The following is a 24,547-nucleotide window of genomic DNA, read 5'->3' on the forward strand; positions in this document are numbered from 1 at the left end:
GAAAACTCCCTTCTCTGCTAATAATTATTGGTCTGTTCCAGTACTGCAAGAATCTACTAATTTTTACTATTTTTTCCGATAACATAAAGGAAAAAAAATTTATCGTAGTAAAAAATAGTAGCTTCCAGCAGGTTCTGGAACAGAGCATATATTATAATATATTGGTCTGTTCCAGAACTACAAAAATGTACCAATTTTTACGATTTTTCCCGATAACATAGAGAAAAAAATGTTATCGTAGTAAAAAATAGTACCTTCTTGCAGGTTCTGGAACATAGTTAACTTAAAACTAACTCGTTTGAATGTCACAATCTTTTAAAACTTTACGAAGATTACTGTTTTTTATACGTTTCTTTCTCTGCTTGTGTGTAGACAAATTGAACAGGACAATTTGAATGTCACAATCTTTTAAAACTTTACGAAGATTACTGTTTTTTATACGTTTCTTTCTCTGCTTGTGTGTAGACAAATTGAACAGGACAATTTTCTATAGCTCCCTTTCCAAACATCACCATCCCAATCACAATAATCTCACAATCCCTAAACACATCTTCCACACGAACCATGTTTGACACACTCCAAGTAAAGGCCAATAGACTGTATAATCTGTTAGGCAAAATAAAATGAGGACACTTTAATGGAATCGTTCCTGAAAGACAATTTTAAACATGGCGCTATGTAGAAACAAATGATCTTCTTCTGAAACCAATGGCGATAGTCTAGGACCTGTAGAACATTTCATAAATATTTATTTAACACACTTCAGTGATTTAATAATGAAATCTATAACACTCACATTAGGGTATCCCATGGAATCCGCGGCTTTATTGCACCCTATCATTTCAACACCGCCTCGCTAATTCTTTAACCATTATTGTTATAAATAAAAACTTCTGAACCCACCACATTACTCTTGTGGATCATAATGGGTGGCGCTTTGTTTTTAACAATTGAAGCGAGTGTTCTTATTTTGGAATATAATTTATCACTTTGGCATTTGTTTTGTTGGTAAAATGTTTGCTAGTTGTTAAATTTTTATTAATATATATTGTTTTGTTTTTGTTATTGGACAAAATTTGTTTGTTTGTGTTTTTTTTTGCTTTTTTTGTTTTGTAGCAATTGTTTTTGTGTTTACAAGAATTAATGTAGTTTTGTTTTAATTTTAATAATAATCATTTTCTTAAAAAGTTAATTTAAAATAATTATAATTTCTTTAATGTGTTTTTTTTTCTGGTGAATGAATATCAATGCTTAACAAGCACAGCGATTAGCCTCCGATAGACTGGCTAAACTAAATGTACCTAAACCATTTGAGCCAGGTGACTTTTTATCTTGTGGTTTGTCATCATTATCAAAGTTTTCACCCTGAAAAGAAAGATGGGAAGAAAATTCTTGTTAGTTATTTTTCTTTTATGTTTTATGTTATGTGCAAAGCATACCCTTCTCTCTCTTTGTTCACGTATTTTTCTAGCTAACGATAGGAATGCTTCTTCAATATTTATATTATTTTTACAAGATACCTCAAAGAATGGCATATCAAAATTCTCAGCAATCTGAAATTGAAACCAAAAAAGCATTTAAAGGAAAGAATTTTATATGATTTTTAGTAAATTTAGCAGCAGTAAGAAGCCCAACATAAATCCATGATGGAAAACGGGGGGAATGTTTTTACAACAGACGGATAAGTAGTTGAAATTCTTTGTGGGCTATATTCATCGCCAACTGCCGAATCATAGTACTCCAGATCTCTACGATGGCGGATGTTCACCCGAAGCGAAAAAGAATGAATCCACGTCTTCGACAACACATAAAAATCTTATCACGACGTGTAAACACCACTTTTATACAAAAATAAGCCTGTTCCTTTACTTTTAAAAATATGTAGTAAAACCGGCAAAAGTTGTAAAACTTGTAAACTGCTACCATATGGATTGTATGGTGTCTGAAGTAAAGGAACGCTTTTCGAGTAAAAAGTGGTAAAACTTGAAGATTCTTGCACGTAAAGGAACAGAGCTAATATTTGTTTGATTTGACGTATTTTCAAAGGAATGAACAATTTCAACAACCCTTATGATATATTTTACCTTTTCTCCCCGTTCTTTATCAACCATTCTTTGTGTTGCTGAGCATTCACATTTGTTTCCCGCCAAGACTTTTACAACATCCGGTGATGCATTCTGAAATTTTAAAATATCACAATTATGGTTTTTCCATTTGTTTTATTTATTTTACATTTACATACCTCTTGTATATTTCTTAACCAGTACGATAAGTTATTGTAACTTTCCAAATTTGTTACATCATACATTAATAGAATTCCCATAGCACCTCTGTAGTAGGCTGTTGTTAAAGTACGGAAGCGTTCTTGACCGGCAGTATCCCAAATTTGTAGTTTTATCGGTACACCATCCAGATTGATAAGTTTTTGTTTGAAATCAATACCTATAATTAAAAAAATATTACATATTTCTATTAAATTAAATATCAATATACTAATATTTCTATTAACATTTACAGTTGCTCCCGAGACACAAAATAAACATTTGTGTTAACAAATATCAGTTTTCAATTAAAGATTTTTATCGAAGATGAACGATCGCCTTGGAATTTCCCGAAAGTTTTGTGATCGGAAATTTCCGGATTTTTTAGGTTCCCGGAAAAGTTTATATCAGGAATTTTCTTCTTTGCAAAGAGAGTATATTAAGGATCATCCTGAGTAGTTTTTGCATTTGCTTTGATGGTATTTATTGGGCGCCACTGATTTATATTGAGGGTTATACAAGTTATTTTAACTTTATTTAACCTATATCCAACACTGATTGGTTTTCAGTAGTAGAACGTACTTCAATGCACATCAATGGCCTGTTTCACGAAGACGATTCGAATTCAAATTCTTCCATCAAATTCAAGTCTGTTCATCTAAACATTGTTATCACGCTACAGGTCGCAATTTTGATGGGAAAATTCAACGTTTTATTCTTATCCTAATATCTCGGCTTCTAATAGGGGTATTCTAAAAGCAAAGCCCGTCAATTTAAGAGCAAAAAATCGCCTTTACAATGATGCAATATAGGATTGCGTACATACCACCTTTCCATTTTGTATACCCTCAGCATTTATGCTAACGAGGGTATATACACTTTCATACGGGCAAAATGTGCCTCATCGAAATAATGGTTTTAGACCCCAAGTATGTTTGGACGAAATGTGTTTCAGACAATTTGGAGTTGATTTAGCCATGTCCGTCCGTCTGTCCGTCTGTCTGGCTGGCTGTAGCGCACGATAACTCTCGAACGGATAAACCGATGCGGTTCAAATGTTGGCTTTCGTAATATTTTACCCAAACTTAGTTTAAGTTCGAAGATGGGCTATATCGGTCCACTCCTTCCGGTACCTCCCCCACAAAAGTTCGAAAATGTTCGGAAAATTTGTGCGCACGATAACGCTTGAAGGGAGTAACCGATTTGGTCCATACTTTGCCCATGGTGAAACGTGTACCAGACTTAAAAAAGGTTTCAATATGGACTCAATCGGTCCACTCCTTCGGGTACCTCCCACACAAAATTTCGGAAAAGTTCAGTTTAGGGTCATCTCTCGAATCGCTTTGATTTTTGTTTTACCAACTTGAATTTACTGCCCTCCATACGACGGTACAAGTTTCATCAGGGGCAAGTCCATACTTCCTGAGGAAATTGCCTGAAAGTTGCAAAAAAACCCCTATGACACCGTGTGAGGTGGTTGGAGCGCAAGATAACTCTCGAACGGATCTGCCGATTCGGTCCAAAATTTGGCCTTAGTAATATTTTGTCCAAACATAGTTTAACTTTGAAGATAAGCCATATCGGTCCACACCTTCAGGTACCTCCCCCACAAAAGTTCAAAACTGTTCGGAAAAATTGTTCCAACGGTAACTCTTGAAGGGGGATGGCCGAATTGGTCCATACTTTACACATCCTAATATATCTACCAGATATAGATTAGATTCAAATATAGACTATATTTGTCCACTCCATCCGGTACCTCCCACACAAAATTTCGGATAAGTTCACTTTAAGACCTGCAATCGAATCACTTTGATTTTTGTTGAAGCAACTTGCATTCGCTGACTCAATTACGATGGTAAAAGTTTTTTAGGGACAAGTCCATAATTCTTGAGCAAACAGCCCGAAGAGTGTAAAAACCCCCTATGGCACCATATGTTGTGGCTGGAGATCCACTTCCATAACGGTCAATGTCGATCCATTCCTTTTAGTATCTCCTCCGCAAAAATTTTGATCTGTAATCCTAATCAATGTTTTTGTCGGTTCAAACGCCCAAAATTTTTAAAACGCCCTAAATACATACGTATTTTTGGGAAAAATTGTTTAAATATACACAGGCTGAGGGTATATCTCTGTCGGCAAAGCCGACTGATACTTTTTTACTTGTTTTTTTTTTTTTGTATTTGAATTTTACTGACGAATATTCCAGCTTTGGTTAGCTCTAAGTCATTTGGTATATAAGCCAGGATAGGTAAAAACTTTAGTATCTCCCTAAAAGAAGTGTTTATCAGCGAAATGCCTATGCACAGGGGTGTAGGGTATCACATAGTCGGCCCCGTCCCGGCTATACTCTTTGCTCACTTGTTTATTAGTACACTAGCAAAGTATCCGCTACTTTGTATGCGGAAATACATGTAAAAACAAATAGACAACATTTAATATGGAAATGGCAAACTCTGATTTTTTTGCAATAATACCAATTTTAATCAATATCAAATTTTATTTAAGTACCACTTAAGTTCGATTTAAAAAAATCAGCCGTATCTCACCTTTACGCATCAACAGCGAGTCACATTTTTGAGGCATTTTAATTAAAAGTGTTTTTGTCATCAGTAGGTAATACATTCTTGTAAACAAATAAACCAAAGACCCATTTTCGTACCTTTAGTAGTGTTTGTAGCTTTATAGTAAGTATTTCAATAACATTTTACCTGGGTATAGCCTTAAAAAAATTAACTTGTTATATGAACCATTTATACCAACCGCAAATCTCATGTCCAGCTTGTAATTTACTCATGTCCAATAATAGTAATTTACTTCCTCAATCCTACACTTCAACAGTAATCTTAATTCATAATTCCAGGGTTGCAGCTCTATAAATTTAGTACCGTTTAGTACGCTCTGTACCCATTCGTACGAATTTCCAAAACATCGTCAATCCTACACTCCCACAGTAATCTTAATTCGAAATTTCAGGATACAAGCTCTGTCCGTACCATTTAGTACTTTTCGTACCCATAAGTACGAATTGTCAAAACTACCTCAATCCTACACCCCAATGGCAAGCTTAATTCCAAATGTCAGGATTCCAGCTCTATTCGATTACCCAAATCCAAATTGTACAAAATTTAGAACTTTCCGTACTCATAAGTACGAGTTTCAAAAATTACCTCAATCCTACAGTCCAACAGTAATTTTAATTCCAAATTTCAGGATTTCAGCTCCATCCGTTCGCTCAAATTCAAATTGTACCAAATTTAGTACCATTTAGTATGCTTCGTACCCATAAGTACGAAGTTCCAAAACGTCCTCAATCCTACATTCCCGCAGCAATGTTAATTCCAAATTTCAGGATTCAAGCTCTATCCGTTCACCCATATCCAAATTGTACCATATTTAGTACAATTTAGTACTTTCCGTACACATAAGTACGAATTTTCAAAACTACCTAAATCCTACACCCTATAGCAATCTTATTTCCAAATTTCAGGATTCCAGATCCCAGATCTATCCGTTCGCCCATATCCAAATTGTAACAAATTTAGTACCATTTAGGGGGCCACCGTGGTGCAATGGTTAGCACGTCCGCCTTGCATTCAGAAGGTCTGCGGTTCGAATCCCAGGCCAAGCAACATCAAATTTTCAACGGTGGCAAAATTCCCCCTCAGTAATGCCGGCGACATTTCCTGAGTATTTAAGCCATGAAAAACTTCTCTACAAGTGGTGTCGTAAGACACGCCGTTCGGACTCGGCAATAAAAAGTAGGTCCCATATCATTGAGCCAATATGAATCGGCGTGCACTCATTGATATGAGAGAAGTCTCCCTTGTCCCTTCAGGGATGTTGTGGGAACATATGTTATGTTATGTTAGTACCATTTAGTACCTTCCGTACCCATAAGTACGAATTTCCAAATCTACCTCAATTCTATACTCAAACATTAATATTAGTTTCATATTTAAGAATTCTAGTTCTACCATTTAGTACTTTTCGCACACGTAAGTACCACTTTCCAAAACTACCTCCATATCTGAATACTACACTGCAACAGGAATCCTGACTCCAAATTTCAGGTTTTCGGCTCTATCCGTTCACCCAAATCCAACTTGTACTAAATTTAGTACTTTTCGTACAGATAAATAAAATTTTCCAAAACCATTTCCTCATATCAGTACCACTTCCCAAGCATGATTCCCATACCAAATATCAAGATTCTACCTATATCCGTTAAAAAACACAATTGATACAAAATTTAGTAACTTTTAGTACTTTTCGTACACTTGTGGTTCGAATTTCCAAAATCCCTTTGGTACATCTTTCTAACTCTCCATTTGTGACTCTCATTCCAAATTACAGAATTCTAGGTCTTCCGGTTTGCCTAATACAAATGGTACCATATTTAGTACCTTTTCGTACCCTTCCTGTTTGAATTTCCAAAACCCAGCCTTATCTCACCCCTGCACACCAACTTCAACCCACACTCAAAATTTCAAGCTTCTAGCTTTAGGCGTACGTCTGGGCGTCACTCACTCACTCGCTTATCACTAAGCACTTTTATTTAAGATATTTTGTATTGTTATCGTTGCAACTCCAATGCGTATGATTCTTTTTAAAATTTTTTCTAATTAACAATAATCATACGTGCTGATGTTCAAATGTATAAAATTATTTTATGAAGTGACCTAAACAAAACAATGGTATTTTCGTCACGGACTTCTGCAAAACCAAATTGGCTCATCAGAACCCCTTCATAATATTGGTGTAGCACATCAATATTTTATAACTTAAGTTGCTTTGTTTAATTTCATGAACCTACTCTTAATAAAAATAAACTTTACCTCCAAGATATTCGTTATTCGTGTTTTATTTGGAACAAAGGGGTAAACTAACCTACATATGAATATAATCAGTTATCAACACCTACACGCAAAAAAAAACGGCCTCTCTAACATATGTCCCAAACATATTTTGCAGCAAACATATATATGTTTGCAACAGTCCCAAACATAATATATGTTTGGGTCTGCAAACAAATATATGTTTGGGTGGAAACAAATATATGTTTGGGTGCAAACATATATATGTTTGGGTGCAAAGATATTTATGTTTGGGTGCAAAGATATATATGTTTGGGTGCAAACATATATATGTTTGAGTGCAAAGATATTTATGTTTGGGTGCAAAGATATATATGTTTGGGTGCAAACAAAGATATGTTTGGGTGGAAACAATTTTATGTTTGTGTGCAAACATTTTATATGTTTGGGTGCAAAAAAATACAAACCCAAAAGGCACAAAAGAAAAACAAACACATGCACCAGTGGGGCTTACTGAGAGCAAGGGAGCGTAAAATTCAATGTAAAACACTTTAAAATGTGTGCTCACTTGCTCTCAGTAAGAACTCACTGGCTATCTCTATAGTATACACACAAATGTTGTGGTTTTTTATTGAACAGAAAAACAAACACATAGGTACATACAAAATTCCATATACCTATAGGTATATTAAAGAAAGTTGGAGTGAGAATAAGCTGTAAATTCAGGCCTTAGTCTTCTCTTAATGTCAAAAATGTTTTGTAGCGCGGAATACACAAAAAAAGAATAAAACTACCAAATGTTATTGGCACAATTCAAATAAAAATGTTGTAGAAGTATTATTTTGGTTGAAGTAAAATATTTGTTATTGTTATTATTTTAAACAAAAATGTATTTTGATAGCTAGAGAAGACATCAGCTGGGCTTATAGGGTGACCTTGTTATTGCATCATGGGCCTACTCATGAAATTTAAAAATCTGAAATTTGCTACCATGGAATACTTCTTTTCATCCCATGGTAGAACAAGAAAAGGTAGCAGCAATACCCAGCTGACTGAACTGGGTTGTAGTGTTAGTGTCAAATTTCATATGACATTTTATACATTTATTTCTATTTCGATGTACATTAGGGACATATATTTTTTGAGAAAAAAATATATCATTCGTAAAAAACCATTTCCCAGAAAGACTTCTTCATATCAATGATATGTAACCTCCTCCAAGTTCGAACGATAAGCTGCGCAGTAAATCACCGCTTGTAGAGGCGATACAACGTTTGTTAATATGTGAGGTATTTTGTTAAAATTTAAAAAAATAAAGCCCTAATAAACATGTGCTTCTTTGATTTCTAAAACAAAACATTGAAACAGCTTCTCCTTTTTCTATGAATTTCCAGCGACCCCAAACTTTTCTGCAAGAATTCTACTTTCTGCGAGAATTTATGCATTTAGTGGAATGATGTGGAAACATAAAAATTGAAAATGTAACTAATTTTCATTCATGTTTTCCAAAATATTCAACCAAATGTGAATAATTATTAGTTTTTTAAATTCCAATAATTTATAGACATTTCCTTATTTTGTTTACAAATACAACTGGCAGTAACGTTACAAACAAAAACAAATTCCTTTGTGGTTGTTGTTCGAGTTGTATTTGTTGTAGTATTAACTTTACCTTATATTTGTTCTACCATGTTTTCATCCTAAAAGTGTAATAAAAAGAACCCTACGACAGTTCTGAATGCTTTTTTAACATTTTGATTCAAATTTGTTCTATTTTATAGGATTTTCAAAATGTATTTATGGTTTTCCTAAGAACATTTTAAGAGCGTCCCTATTATTGAATATTTTCTTTGACATTTTATTTTCAATAACAACAATGTTGTTTTTGTAAAATTGTTAGTTGTTGTACCTTGTATAAATATACCTTGACAATATGATATATTATAACATGACAGAACCTAAAATTCGTATTAGATTTCCCAAATAATAAGAATAGTTCTGGGATAGGCATCCATCTCTCTTGCATCCATGATTTGTTGCAAAAATCAAAGCGATTCGAGAGCAGGTCTTAAACTGCACCTCTCCGAAATTTTTTATCGGAGGTACCCGAAGGGGTGGACCGATATTTTCCATATTCGAAAGTTATCTATGTCTCGTAGAAATATTACGATGTGCAAAGTATGGACGAAATCCTTTACAGCCTTCAAGAGTTATTGTGTGCACCATTTTAGCGAAAAATGTTGAAAGTGTATGTATCCTCGTTAACTTTAAAGTTGATGGTATAAAAAACTGACCGGAAATCGATTATTGTGCTTCAAAATACATTGGGCAAAGTTGTGTTCATGAACTTTTGCTAGAAAATGAATTCTTTACACGGCTTAAGAGTTATTGTATTGTACATGTGTACATACCTTGGATTGGGCGCCAGATTTTCATTTTAAAAGAATTCAAGATTGGTTGCTAGAATTTTATGATGTATACACTCACTATTGCTCAGCATTAGTTCTCTATCACTATTGCTCTATCACTATTGGCCTTCAGAAATTCTTTATGATAAGACCACAATAGGGCACCAAAATTTCATTACACCCAGATACACCCAGAATTACACACAGCGCGCCTTAATTAATTTTAAATGAAAGGTGCTTACACCTCGGAAGTTTTTTTCGGATTCTGAAACTACAATGTTCATAGATGAGAAAAATCAAAAAACAAAAAAATTGCCGGAGGGATTTTCAAATAAATCGCGGTCAAAGTTCAAATTTTTAGGGCTTTATTATGTTTTCACTATTTTGCTTGAAAACCGCAAGCCCTATCAAAAAGGGATTAGAGAAAATGTTGTAGCAGTGAAAATTGATTGACCTTAATGGTATTTTCGTGGGGTTTACCAGTTTCAAATTGGGACAATGCACTAACTGTATTGTCTCGTTATAAAACAATGTCATGAAGGGTGCACCTTAACTAACTTTTAGTGAAAACCGAAACTTTACAGGGGAAGTTTTCGTGGCTTCTGAAACAGCAATGTTCATAGATGCAAAAAATTCAAAACAAGAAAAAATCGCTAAGGGATTTTGAAATAAATCGCGGTCAAAGTTCACATTTTTGGGTTTATTTTAGGTTATCACGATTTTGCTTGGAAATGGCAAGTCCTATCGAAATGGGACTAAATAAAATGTTGTAGAAGTGAAAATCCTCCACTACTTAATAGATACATTGTATGTATTAATACCGATTTATGATTATGCAAAGTGCTCTAAAAACAAAGGGAAATTGGCCAAGAAAAAAAGTCTTACGATATTTAATTGAAAAATAGTAATGAAAATTACTTCATCAGTTATATAAGTATGTCTATAGCAAGGTTCACATAACGAATTTTCGCTAAAATTAACTACCAAAATCTTGGTACAGCTATTTATGTGCGGGATGTATACGTACAGCAACTCTACCTCGACAGTTCCACACCTGACTGCTACCCCCCTACGTTCCATGTACGGGTCATTAGAGCCAGCCTCAAGCGAGATAGGCCTGTATTGATCAGACTGGTGCAATAGGAAAGCTAATCCCCCACCTCTACTTCTGGTGCATTCCTTCCTCAGTATGTTGTAGCCATCACAACGCCGTAAGCTGCAGTTGTTGTTGAGCTTGGTTTCCTGCACCGGCTCTGATTGGCCGAGTTCCATAGAGTTCACTAATCAAAGCTTCAGAGATCGTCGTGGAAGTTAACAGGTTGGTCGTTGAGCATACACGGAACAAGTGGTTAAATCATCTGAAGAGTTGCAATATTGGAGCCAGTATAAGTGAATTGTGGGCGACGGTTAAGCCACACTTGAACCCTGGAAATAAAGAAGATGGGACCTCAGTCACGTTTGGCTACGTTACGTTGACTGACACAAAGAGGTGCGTGAGTTATTTCAATAGACAGTTTGTCGAGCACCCCGGGAGTGACAGGGCGAAGTGAAGTGTATTACGTTGCATCAGATCTCTTCCTGCCGAGGATGGACCACAACAGTTTACAATGGATGATGTTGCGAATGCCATCAGGAACACTAAATTATCCAAAGCGTTGCACAGTGGTCCCACTTGTATGGAAAGGAGTGCCAAAAATAGTTCTAATCGAGCTACCGCCTTGAAATTTTTAACATAGGTTTATAACGAGGCAAATTAGACAAACAAATTTTAGTGGATGTTGGTCCACATATAGGTATTGCCCTCATATAAAGGTACCGCCAGATTTTTGGTATTTTGATGAATTTAGACAAATTTTCCAAACGATTTGGTTGAAATTTTGTATTTTGAGTTCTAAGTGAACAAAATACCTCCTTGGAAAAAAATGTTTAATATAGGTCCACGTATAGGTATAGTCCCCATATAAAGGTACCTCCCGATTTTCGGTATTTTGACGATTTTACAGGTGTGGTATAAGTGTATTAATTACCGGGTGGCGGATGGGGGCAGCTGGAATATTTTTCATCGTAAACTAAAGACTTTCCCCTGTATTTGGAACATATATCGAGACTCAGAAATACTCACAACATTAGTAAAACTCAACATGAAATAATACTATTGATATTAAAATACCAGAAAAAGTCATTTACAAAGAATTTAGTTTAGAAAACGAATTATGCCTGTTCCAGAACCTTCAAGAAGCTACTATCTTTTACTACGATAACAATTTTTACCTTATGACCAATTGTGACTATGTTTTTTCGTAAAAACATTGTCAATACCATCAATTTCCATTCTCATTTTGAAAATTGTACATTTACCTCTTAAATTTTTTTATAATTTTGCTCATAAACCACGACTGCTTTGCGGATGTATTTTACGTTTCGTTGCTATTTTGATTGAAGCCGCCAACGCATCTTTCGAGTAAAGACTAGGCCGGGGCGATTTGTGTGGAAGGAAAAAAGTGTTATCGGGCGCCTGGAGTTTCTGATTCTTGGGATTGTACTGAGCAAAAAAGTCAACTAGACCATATGTCTACGGTGAAAATCGAGCCCCCGGATTTTCACTTGAAGCTTTTTTTCAAGGATTTTCGGATATTTTGGCATATAACAACCAAACCACTGATATTTTCGATCCAACACACAAACAACAATTGTAGCCAAGACAATAATAAAGAACTCTCTAGTACATCGCAAAAGCATTGGAACGCTCCTTCAGGCAGTTATGGCCTCGAGAAGGTGCACATTTTTCGGAAAATATCGACAAATGACACTGTGCTACAAAATGGGACTCAAATTCAGTGGGTGGAAAATCCCTTTCGAAGATGAAAGCCCTTGGTGAGTGTACTAAGAACCCAAAAGGAAATTTTCACCATAGGTCAAGTTTCCGAGATATCGCGTGATTAATGGTTTAATTTTGGCCCCTTAATTTGCGAGAAAATAGCTTTATATCTCTGTTAAGCGTTATTGTAGCTTCATTTTGAGATTACATGTCTGCAGTCAAATCGAGTGGTGAATCTTTTTGTAGAATATTTTATCCCTCTAACTCCATTCCTTTTATGTCCTTTTCGTCCTTTATTTTTTGAACCGTAGTAAAAGTACAACAAGACGAGATTTTACAGCATCCAAATATTCTACAAAAATGTTGTTCAGAAGATTTTAGGTACGGTTCTCATTGATGACCAATCGATATTTCCCCGTTTTCATGGTCCTTTTTGACATTTACCCGTATTTTGTTGAGAAAACTATGTTTTGTTTTTATGTATATTCGTTATTGGTCTGTGGTGCATCTGAAATACTTACCACAAATAGCTCTTGTAATGACGAACACGTTAATAACAAATTTTATTGAAGGATAGATCCGGTTATCTAAATTTTTGAACCGGATATTCTGATATCAAAACCGATTTTGGAACCGGTTCTAAGTAACCGATTAATCGTATATGTATATCATTGGAAAGCTAATAAAATGGTCAATCAAATGACAGCAAGTAGCTGATTACAACTTTCTTGGTTCCGATGCTAGAACAAAAAACCGCTTTCTTAAACCTATTTTGATGTAAAATATCACTGGGTTGAAAAATTTTTTTTTGGCGATGAAAGCCGATTAATGCCCGTAATTTCAACGTCTGGGTAAACGGGTACGTAGCTACCTATTAGTTATCTTTACCTACGCGTTTGGTAATTTCTACATGCCATTTACCGAGGGGTGTAAATTTTGAAATCATGTGGTAATATTGGTGATTTTCATTTATGATTTCGCAAAATCATTGCCACATAGAAGTGTTTTACAACTTTTAACACATTGGAAACGATTAACCAGGTAAAATCCTTGGTGTAAGTAACACGGCCGTTTTTGACTCGGTAACGTTACCTATGCGTTGAAATTATAAAATGTTGCTTACACGGGAGATATCTGTGAACTCATAGATAGCTACGTGTTGAAATTACGGGCATAAGATATTTTATAAATCTGGAAAGACAGTTATGCCATAGGTCAAACTTCTGAGTTATTGTGAGATGAATTTGTGTTATGTTGTTTTGTTATCATGCACTTAATTTCATCAAGAATGAATTAATTTCGCCATAACTCAGAAGTTTGAACCACGTCAATCCAGTGATTGATTTGATTGACCATTTTATTAGCTTTCCAATGATATACATATACGATTAATCGGTTACTTAAAACCGGTTCCAAAATCGGTTTTGATATCAGAATATGCGGTTCAAAAGTTTAGATAACCGGATCTTTCCTTCAATAAAATTTGTTATTAACGTGTTCGTCATTACAAGAGCTATTTGTGGTAAGTATTTCAGATGCACCACAGACCAATAACGAATATACATAAAAACAAAACATAGTTTTCTCAACCAAATACGGGTAAATGTCAAAAAGGACCATGAAAACGGGGAAATATCGATTGGTCATCAATGAGAACCGTACCTAAAATCTTCTGAACAACATTTTTGTAGAATATTTGGATGCTGTAAAATCTCGTCTTGTTGTACTTTTACTACGGTTCAAAAAATAAAGGACGAAAAGGACATAAAAGGAATGGAGTTAGAGGGATAAAATATTCTACAAAAAGATTCACCACTCGATTTGACTGCAGACATGTAATCTCAAAATGAAGCTACAATAACGCTTAACAGAGATATAAAGCTATTTTCTCGCAAATTAAGGGGCCAAAATTAAACCATTAATCACGCGATATCTCGGAAACTTGACCTATGGTGAAAATTTCCTTTTGGGTTCTTAGTACACTCACCAAGGGCTTTCATCTTCGAAAGGGATTTTCCACCCACTGAATTTGAGTCCCATTTTGTAGCACAGTGTCATTTGTCGATATTTTCCGAAAAATGTGCACCTTCTCGAGGCCATAACTGCCTGAAGGAGCGTTCCAATGCTTTTGCGATGTACTAGAGAGTTCTTTATTATTGTCTTGGCTACAATTGTTGTCTGTGTGTTGTATCGAAAATATCAGTGGTTTGGTTGTTATATGCCAAAATATCCGAAAATCCTTGAAAAAAAGCTTCAAGTGAAAATCCGGGGGCTCGATTTTCACCGTAGACATATGGTCTAGTTGACTTTTTTGCTCAGTACAATCCCAAGAATCAGAAACTCCAGGCGCCCGTGATGATGTTCAAATCGCCCCACTCTACTAAAGACTCTTTACTTAGATCATTGTATATAGGTCTAATAGCATCCAAAACATTTGATGGAAGTGGTCTGTAATCGTGTATGAAAGCCTCTTTTCTTGACCGAGCCCGTTGATATGAACACCACGAGTCTTCAACGGTTGGACATCTCTCGGGACGTAGATTTGTATAGCTTGAACTGTAATGATCAAATGTCGCCCATATTGCCTTATGCATATCGTGAATTGAATTCGAATGGCGTCGAATTGCAAGTCCATAGTAGACTGTGAGCTTGTCCTGTCAACATTCCTTTGCCACCAAGCTTTTTGTTACTTTTTACTAAACTTCGAATACGGGAAACCATACGCTTTTGGACGTGTCCGATACATTCCTTCTTTATGACTTCTACCTCGCCATATGGATTAGAATTTAATAGGCCAGTGTACGTCTTCGAGTCTCATTCATAGGTTTCAAGTGAATTCATTTCAGAGAATTCCCAACAGGTAGCCATTGTGAGGTACATTAAAATTATGCAAAAAGAAGTGGTATAATAAACCAATAAAGTACGCATAAACACACAAACCACTACGGGTTCTCCACTTTGAAAGGTCATATCTCATCCAATTTTGCTCCGATCGACTTGAAATTGGAGTATCTCACTAAAGATCTCAACCTGTCGTTAGCCACCCTTATGTTCCCAAAGTCTAGAAAATTGGCAGGTGAATCGTACAGGCCGATTTAGCTTTTGTCGCCCGTAGCAAAGACCCTTGAGGCCTTAGTCCTTCCAAGCGTAAGAAATCGCTATCCAGTTGCCGAACATAAACATTGATTCCGTAAGCAGCACAGCACGACAACAGCGCTGCACGGCATCTCCACACATTTGTGGAGGACTCGACCTAGAAAAGCCGTGTGATAGAACAGTGATGGTGGCGCTTGACTAATCAAACGTTTTTGATACAGTCAAGCACTCCAAGCAGTTTGAGGACATTGAGCAGACAACCCTCCGGCCAAGTCTGAAACGTTGGATAATCAATGATATATGTGGACGCCAGTCGTACGTGAAATTCAGGAAAAAGAAGTCCAAGCCCCGTAGAGGGAAACAGGGAGTTCTCCAATGTGGGGTGATATCTCCGGAACTGTTTAACATCTACCTCTCCTGTATTTCGTCCCGTCCAGACGGCATCGAGATCGTAACGTATGCGGATGATTGTACGATCCTGGTGTCAATTACCTTCCCTGCACAGGGGGTAAATACAGATTTACAAGCTGATCTTTTTATTTATTTATATTTCCTTTGTTTTATTTTATTTTGTATTAGTTTATAAGTTTAATTGAGTTAATAACACTCCAAACAAAATTATTCCCGGGAGCAAAGAATTCTAAACATTACATCCTCACATTATTGTTGTCCACTCTACTTCTGTTAAAGCATGGTGCTGAACACAAACTAATATTGTACATTTCGATGATACATTATAATCTTACGTCTCTCTTTATATTATAAAATCTCTATAAATTTTGTCATGATTGCTTAAATGGCTCAATAAATTTAATCTTAATCTTACCTTCCCTGATGATATTTGTGAAAGACTGAACTCCTATTGGACCGATCTTACCACCTTTTTCCACGCGAGGAATATGCAGATAGAGAATTCCGACCACAAACTACCCAAAAATTCTAGGGGTCAAAGCCGACAGCACGTTCTCGCAGTACGCGCACGCCGCAGCTATCTGCGACAATCTGAAATGTAGAAACAAGGACCTCAAGTCCCTAGCCGGCAGCACTTGGGGTGCTCATTTACTCAAAGAGTGGATTAACTTAAAAAATGCGATTTCTGAGTTAGAATTTCCATTTTTTTTTCTATGACTTCTACTTTATCTTGTGTCAAATTTTCATGCTGATATCTCTAAAATTCGACGAGTTACAACTCATTTACTACGAGTTTCGTATAATACAACACAAAAGTTTTTGAGTTTATGAAGCATTAAAACACTTCAAATCATGGTTGATCTTGCACAGAAATTTAACACTGATATCTGGCTATCTGTTTGCAAAATATGGTTCAAGCATTTATTTTAGTTTTGCTGTAATAATCATTTTAAGTTGGGAAGTCAAATTTCTATCGCCAACTTAAAATGCGTTTTCCCCGAAACTGGATTGTTTGAGATGTGTTACTCTTTGAGTAAATAAGCGATATATGAGTGGGCCACATATAGCGCGATAGGTCAGTCTGTGGTAAACTATGCGACAGCTGTTTGGTCCCCGAGTTTATGTGAATATGCCCCCTTGAAAACAGCAATATGATGCCTCCTCATGTCTTCAGTGGACCATCTACATGAGGAAACAAATATTCTCCCAGTTCAACAACACAATGAGATGCTTTCGTTGCAGCACTTGCTTGGGTGTTACCGTGAGAGTCATCCCAATCACCACATGGTGGATAGGCCCTGCCCAATCAGGCGGATCTGTAGTGCGATTGATTCTCTAACTCATTTATTGTGTTATCGACAAATATCGGTAAAATTACGGGAGTTGCTAAAATTGAAAACCTTTGTTCAATGATTTCCTTGATTTCCTACACCAACACTGTGGTAAGATCTTTGTACATTTGTATGTAACATGCAAAAGGAAGCGAGATAGACCTATAGATATTTTCAACGATGTACATAACATGACTTTCTGAGTCGATTTATGATCTTGAGGCATCTGTGAAAAGTAATTTCCATTCCTTTTTTATGTGTAGAGAAGGATATATCACAAGTTGCTTCTGAGAATAGCCAAACGGTTGAATACTGTCATATTTCGTAAGTTTAGCGTTGAAGTTTACAATATTGGATTTCACTCAATCATAGAAAGTTGAGGGTGTTTTAGGTATTCTTTTGGCTGAAATGATCTTGGAGACGTCTTCATCTATTATGGAGAAGTTGTATGACAATATTTTGGTTAACAACTTATTATACCCTATACCACAATGTGGAAAAGGGTATTATAAGTTTGTTTTGGTAAAAATTCATGTAACACCGCGAAATATTCGTCGGAGACCCCCAATGTGGTATACCAATCTTCATATCTCGACGAGATAAACCGATTTTGAGATGTGTGTCCGTCCGTCCGTCAGTCCGTCCGTCCGTCCGTCTGTCCATTATAAATTGTAAACACGCTCCAGGCCGCAATTATGGACCGATCGTCACGAAATTTTGTATGGAGGTCGGGTTCAGATCAGAATAGATCCCTATTCTTATTGGTGATGATCGTGAAATATTAAGTGGGTGAAATGGACCAAAAACATAATATTTATCCAATTTTCTAGCGGCTCTGTAGGTCTCAATAATAGTCCGATCAACGCGTAATTTTAAATAAGGTAAGAGTATATCACAAAGGAGAAGCTTGCAATTTGAGATGGCGATCGGGTAATATTTAGAGGGTTAAATGGACCAAAACTTTTGTGTGAAAAGTGTGAAAATTTTTAATATACAGCTTATATCTTAATTCCTGGAAGTGACATTCCGGACGAGTGAGATATACTTGAAAGTGGAACGCTTGACCTTTCAATTTGATGCCAATTATGTTGGTGTGCATGATCAGATAGCAGAGTTACAGCCTAATATATTCCGTGATTTGTTTGTAGTGTAATAATAAACTCGCTAGAAGTCGCAATTATACATCAATAGTCACGAAATTTTGCACCGGGTAAGAGTATACGTCGAAAAAGATGCCTACAATTTTGAATGATGATCTGATATTCTTTAGCGGGTGAAATGGACCATTACTTATGCATGAAAAATATAAAAATTTTATTTTTGGTCGATATATTAATTCCTTGAGGACATATATATTTCGCAAAGTAGCCTACATATGGAAAAAAACTACTGACCTTTCCTCTGATGTAAATTGCAATAAAGTGTTTGCTAGATAACGGGCCTACTGCCTAATGTATAATGGGTTCTGTGTAGAGAACCACATTTTTATCCCATGCTACATATTGTCTCTTCAAAAGTAACACCATGAAATATTCGTCCTAGTCCCCTTATTTGGTATACCAAAATTCATATCTCGACGAGATAAAGCGATTTAGCGATGTGTGTCCGTCCATTAGAAATTGTAAACAAGCTTAAGGCCGCAATTATCGACCGATTGTAACGAATTTTTTAAGAAGGTTGGGTTCGGGCCAGAATAGAAATGATTAGTTTTTGCTGGTGATCGTGAAATGTTCAGGGAATGAAATGGACCAAAAACAAAATGTTAACCAATTTTGTAGCGGATCTGTAAGTCAAAATAATAACCCGCAAAATTTTAAACAAAGTTTGAGTTTATGATGAAGAAGAAGCGTACAAACCAACGTGAAGATCAGATAATACTTAGCGGGTTAAATAGACTGAAACTTTTGTGTGAAATTGGTAAAAATTTTAATAACGTAGCGGTTAAACAACGGAAGTAGTAGTACTACATAAGTGTGTTTCATTACATTTTAGTTTGTGTGAACTAAATTTTCCATGCTACAAAAATGTCTTTGTCATGCTAAATAACTTTTTGGTTTTGGTCATAAGTATTATACATTACATCTCGGATATTTTATAATTAAATTTTCACAAACATTGAAAAGAAGTTCCGTGGAGAGCGATTGTCCAGGGATAGTGGTATAGGGTATCCCATAGTCGGCTCCGTCCGACTATAGACTTTTCTTACTTGTTTTTGATTTCAATTACTCTGTCTTCCAGCGATGGAAGCCCGGTCTCGATAAGAAGAACTTTTATTGGGGTAGTCCCATATATATTTCCGCCCGGTTTGAGGTATTTAATACACCAACCTCGCTATGATGAAATTTGAAATGTGTGGCGGAATTTGATCTAGAACACCAAACAAGCAAATTCAGTCCAATGTTGATGCAATGTGAAAAATACCACCAAATACGAACTACAAATAAGTTCGCCAAATTAAATTTGGAATATGCGACTCAATTTGGTGTAGAAAAATTTTGGCAAATTATATTGAAATCGTGGTGGTGTAAAGTATCATATAGTCGTCCCTTCTGACTTTGATCCTTTCCTTACTTGTTTGGATTGTTGAAATGAGCTCATGTGCATGTACACATTACTACAATTGGAATTAATGGCATACTTAAATGTCCGAATAAATCTTCCTTACAAGTAAGGGGGGGAGAGAGAACAGATATTGAACACTAATTAAATGGCAATTCATTACAAGCTCAAACATCTTTAGTGCCATAAAGAGAGTGAGAGAGAAACCAATTCAGTATTAGGTCTAAGCATATTCTGAACGAGATTCATCATAAAAACGTACATACCTCAGTATCAACTAACAAGATGTAGCAATTAATTATTTATTTGTGTCATAGACGATAGGCGTTGAAGGAAAGTTAATGATTCTCTTATGTAAAGAAAGAAGAAACAAACAACGTCACTTACCAATTGTGGAGATGTATGTGTCGTAATATTTCTCATCACAGTATCTGTGGACAATACATGTCTTGCCAACATTGGAATCGCCCAAAACCAAAACTTTATAGGTCGCCACAAAATCTAAAGCCATGTTTGATGAAAATCTGTGTTTTTTGTAGTTTTTTTTTTGCCACAAAGAAGAGTTCAGCAAGTAATTTAAAATTAACAAGGATTGTAGATGTGTGTATGTATGTGTGTGTGTGTGGGGGATATGTTGTGGGCAAGGAAAATGGTAACTAAGTATTTATAATAGTTAGATTTTTATTTGTTTTTTCTTCACAATATTGTTTCAATAATGATTACTTTTCCAACAAAGTATTTAGTTTCACGTATCTTTTATCACTTGTTAGGCCTTTTCTTGCAACTTGTTCCTCTTCTTCGTTTTTGTAAGACATCCAAAGGATATGGATTTTGTTAGTGTTTGGTCATTTTTTTTCACTTTGTATTAAGAAAACTCAATATTTTTTATGGAATTTCATTCCATTGCACTCTTTTAAGCTTTTATTGGATTCGATTTTTGTATAATTATTAATTTTTTGTATTTTTCACTAGAGTTTGCATTTTTCCAGTCTCCTGGCTTATGTTTGCTGGTTTTTGCGCGAGCGAAAAAGTATGATTCAACTTTGATTTGATGGTTTCTAAAATCCGTTCGTTGGTATACGTCGTCGTCGTAGTAGTCACTCGTTGGAAAATCAATATCCTTTATTTTTTGTTTTGGAGTCTATGACAGCATGACTGTTAAGTGTTGTTAAAGGTGGTGGTTGGTGGCGACCGACAATGGTGTTGGTTGTCAATATTTATGAAATGTAACTTCAACTCGCCACTCGTAGCAGTTTTGTGTGCACGCAAGCAACATAGATAAGGGTAGAAATAGCCAGCCAACGCAGAACAGATGGTTGTTGGGTGTTTTTGCCACTTGTTTTCTCCCTTATTTTATTTCGTATTCTTTTTATTGGTTTTGTCGTCTGTTAGGGGTTTGTTTACGTCTGATATATCGGTTAGAGCGGATGTATAATAACAGTAGTATTTGAAAATAGCGGTAACTAAACATATGGTGAATATTTGTTTTGACAAGGTATTCACAGTGAAATGCTAACAGCTACTTATTTGTTACACCCATACGTTGATTTGCGGCATTGAGCATTGGACTGACGTTGCTTTGATTTCCCAGCAAAATTTGAAGGGATTCCAGACGATGACGTGATTTCATGACATCTTTTACATGTAACATGCTCAGAGCGTGGTTGAGTTACATTATGGTATGCTGAGGTGTCGTTGGCATGCCTCTATATTTATTTATCCCGGCTTTGCTCATTCGGCCTTGCCCTGACATGTACAAACTCCCAAGTCACTCGTTCAATAAGCAAGAAAGCTGCAATCACCATACTTAATTATGCATTCTGTAATCTCTAGTATCCCATAGGTGTTTCGGATACTATGTAGCCCTCCCTCTGGATTCCATTATGAAATCCCCTGTCGGGCCTCATATCGTATGAGAGCCCCCTTAACTGTTGTTGGCTTAACCGAGCTTTACATTACCTTATTAATTGATTACCAATTCATCATATTTAAATCCAGGATTATTTCAGAATTCATTATAATAAATTTATTATAGGACTAAATAGTCCAACAACTATATATAACTTATCAGATAAGTGTTAATTCTATAGGGATCATATAATTAGTTAATAATTGTGATTGACTATTCTCTAGTATACTACGGGGTATACAAAATAGGGGGAAAACAAAAGAAATTATACAAGTACCTGAAGACTGCTTCGCAGGGGTCGGCATGTCCTCTTGTGACTTAAGTATAACAATTTAAAAGAGTTGTGTATATTTTTTTTATTTTCTGATTTCTTTTGTTTTGTTATTTCTTTCTTTCTTTCTTTTTGTTTTATTTCATTAAATCATTTGGTTTTTTTTTTTTGTTTTTTTTTTTTTGTGGTAATTATACTCTAAAAAAAAAGAAATCCTGCCTATCGAGCTCGATGAGAAGGTGCAAAATTTCCATCCTAAAGATATTTGGGACAAGAAATTGTGGGGCTAAATAACCCTCAGTTAACCAAAGAGATTTAACGATCAATAATTCAAATATTTCTTAAAAATTATTTAGAAAACACATAAAAATTCATTACGTTAAGTTTTAACGACAGATCAATTCTTTGATTTAGTTTATGGAAGCAGAAAAAAAAGTATTAAAAACAATGTCGAAATAATATTGGGTATAAGCGTGTGCCTCCGAATGATTATAATTGATGGAATCTCAAATTAGTTTAAGGAAATATTGGGTAAAAATACCCAAAAACAACTATTTTGAATTATATTGTATAAATCAAGAGTCGCAGCAATAATTTAACCTCGTACGTATAAACGTGTGTTAATAAAACACCTGATTAATCTTAATAATCAGTTCGGATCAAATCTAAAAATCGCAATGGCAAATTAACTTCGTAGGTATAAACGTGGTTTAACATAACGCGTGATCAATAAAGATTAAATCGGTAATCACAAAAAAATTAACCTTGTAAATATAAACGTGTTGTAATATATCACGTGGTTAATCTAGGTTAAATCTAGAATTGCATAAAATTAAATTATTTAACCTTATAGGTATAAACGCGGTATGATAAAACACGTGATTAGACCTAACCCGTTCCATGCGGAGGAACACCTTTACACGTACATCTGATTATTACATATACCACTATCAAAATATGTTTTTTTTTTTTGCGCGTCTACATAAATATGTACCCAACATGGTACATGGCTGGCAAAATATGTTATGGAATTGTTTATAAAATTGGCTGACCGTCAATAAAATTTGCAAAAATGTGGACCGCAATATTCCCCGCCTGTGGCGAAGAACAAAGGGTAACCAAAAAAAAATCACTGTCACACAAACTGCACAAGTACACTCTACTTACAGGAATGATGATTTTTGTTTTCCTTCACAGTGTGTACTTATCTGGCGTTCAACTTGAATTCTGGAACTTTCTGCGCTGCTACAAATTGACTGCTACTGACTATGGTAGTGGTGGAGGGGGGTAGCACTTCAAATCAATTATCAGCTGCGACAAAATATTGAGACGGTGCAATGATGGTTATATCACTGGAGGCTCGTAACGTGATGTGGTCTGGTGATACAATGATGTTTCATGGAATTGAGTATGATCAGTATCCACCGCTGCTGGTGTTACGGCAGGGTACTTGGATTCTTATTGGCATTCTAACAAGAGAAATGCGTGTCGCACAAAACGCAAAAGGAAATCAAACGTCTGTTGGTGGGGAATTGTTCTGCCTTATGACGTCACGGCAAAAGGCTGAGCAAGACGAGCACAATTTTTGCAAGCAATTGTTAATTTGGATTTGCGTCAAAATTGTAAAAGGACACCAACGAAATATTTTCGTCCACTGGGGAATGTTTGGAAATTGGTGGTTTAAGGCAGAAACAATTCCAATTATTCCCAACTTGTGGTCTATGAAGATGTGCCAGGTAACGGTACCGTGATATGTGCACCACGAGGTTTTGTGTCGTCACTGGTTATTTCTGTAAACCACAAAAAAAATTGCAAAATCATTTCATTAATTTTTCTGTCTTTCCCACATCGTGGACAAAAGAAACTCACCTACCCCTTTTGGGTAATTTTATTTGTGTTCGCAAGCCAGGAATACAATTATAATTTCCCGGCACCATTAATTTTGCACTTGCAAATATTTGCAAATTAGAATTTGCAACTTTGCTTTAGGTTGTGTTACCTTTTGTTTGAGCACGTCTTGCTCCTTATTAGTGTCGTTCGATAAATGATTGCAATATTTTAATGGCGCCTTCTTCGTGTTATTTTTGATGGTCGTGATCGTCTTTTGTGCATGTGCGGTATTGCCACATTGCGCGAAAAACGAAAATGGACCCTTGCCTAAATGGCAGTGAAATGCGCTCCTTACGCCGTGCCTTGCGTAACGTAAGTTAAGGTAGGTTAACATAACATACATTGGTTCAAACAAAGTCGTGAAAGATCCTATCTTTTCATTAGCATTTGAACCAATGCAAAGGAAGTCGTGAAAGATCCGATCTTTTCATCAGCATTTGAATCCATGCAGAGGAAGTCGTGAAAGATCCGATATTTTCATCAGCATTTGAACCTATTCATCGATCCAACAGAGATGAATTTTGTGCTTTTATTATGCACATTTTTCTAAATGTATATGATTAATTATTTACAATAGGCTTGATGTTGTCGGAGACTTGAAATCACAACCAACGTTGTTAAAACTCTTGTCGTAATGATAATGTCATTGCGAAAGGTTGGTGAAAATGACATGCCAAAGAATTGGTCAAAATGACATGTCAAAGCATTGGTGTAAATGACATGCTTTGGATCCAAAAATTAATAGCATCTTTTTTGGGGTCCACGCTCATATAAAA

The 24,547-nt window shown here is 35.7% G+C and overlaps 1 protein-coding gene and 1 long non-coding RNA gene across 3 annotated transcripts; both read right to left on the bottom strand.

The window, feature by feature from the left end:
* Positions 1–996: 996 nt before the first annotated feature.
* On the bottom strand, positions 997–21,140 carry RabX4 (RAS oncogene family member RabX4). Of its 2 annotated transcripts, XM_073986358.1 has the most exons (5): positions 20,089–21,140; positions 2,243–2,442; positions 2,085–2,177; positions 1,440–1,553; positions 997–1,365 (listed from the first exon to the last, which is right to left on the bottom strand). In XM_073986358.1, exons 1-5 carry the CDS (start codon positions 20,210–20,212, stop codon positions 1,252–1,254), a joined length of 645 nt encoding a protein of 214 aa, XP_073842459.1. In that variant the 5' UTR covers positions 20,213–21,140; the 3' UTR covers positions 997–1,251. The 2 variants fall into 2 exon arrangements, with proteins under 2 accessions (XP_073842459.1, XP_073842468.1); XM_073986367.1 differs by lacking the exon at positions 997–1,365 and having other exon boundaries at positions 1,440–1,857; positions 2,055–2,177; positions 20,089–20,978.
* Positions 21,141–21,704: 564 nt separating this feature from the next.
* Positions 21,705–24,006, bottom strand: LOC141403642 (uncharacterized). The gene is made up of 2 exons (XR_012412868.1): positions 23,751–24,006; positions 21,705–23,671 (listed from the first exon to the last, which is right to left on the bottom strand). It is a non-coding gene; the product is annotated as an uncharacterized lncRNA (long non-coding RNA).
* Positions 24,007–24,547: the final 541 nt, after the last annotated feature.

The sequence above is a fragment of the Musca autumnalis genome, unplaced genomic scaffold (genome assembly GCF_047663935.1).
Source record: "Musca autumnalis isolate F117 unplaced genomic scaffold, ASM4766393v1 scaffold_1, whole genome shotgun sequence".
Taxonomy (NCBI): Eukaryota; Metazoa; Arthropoda; class Insecta; order Diptera; family Muscidae; genus Musca; species Musca autumnalis.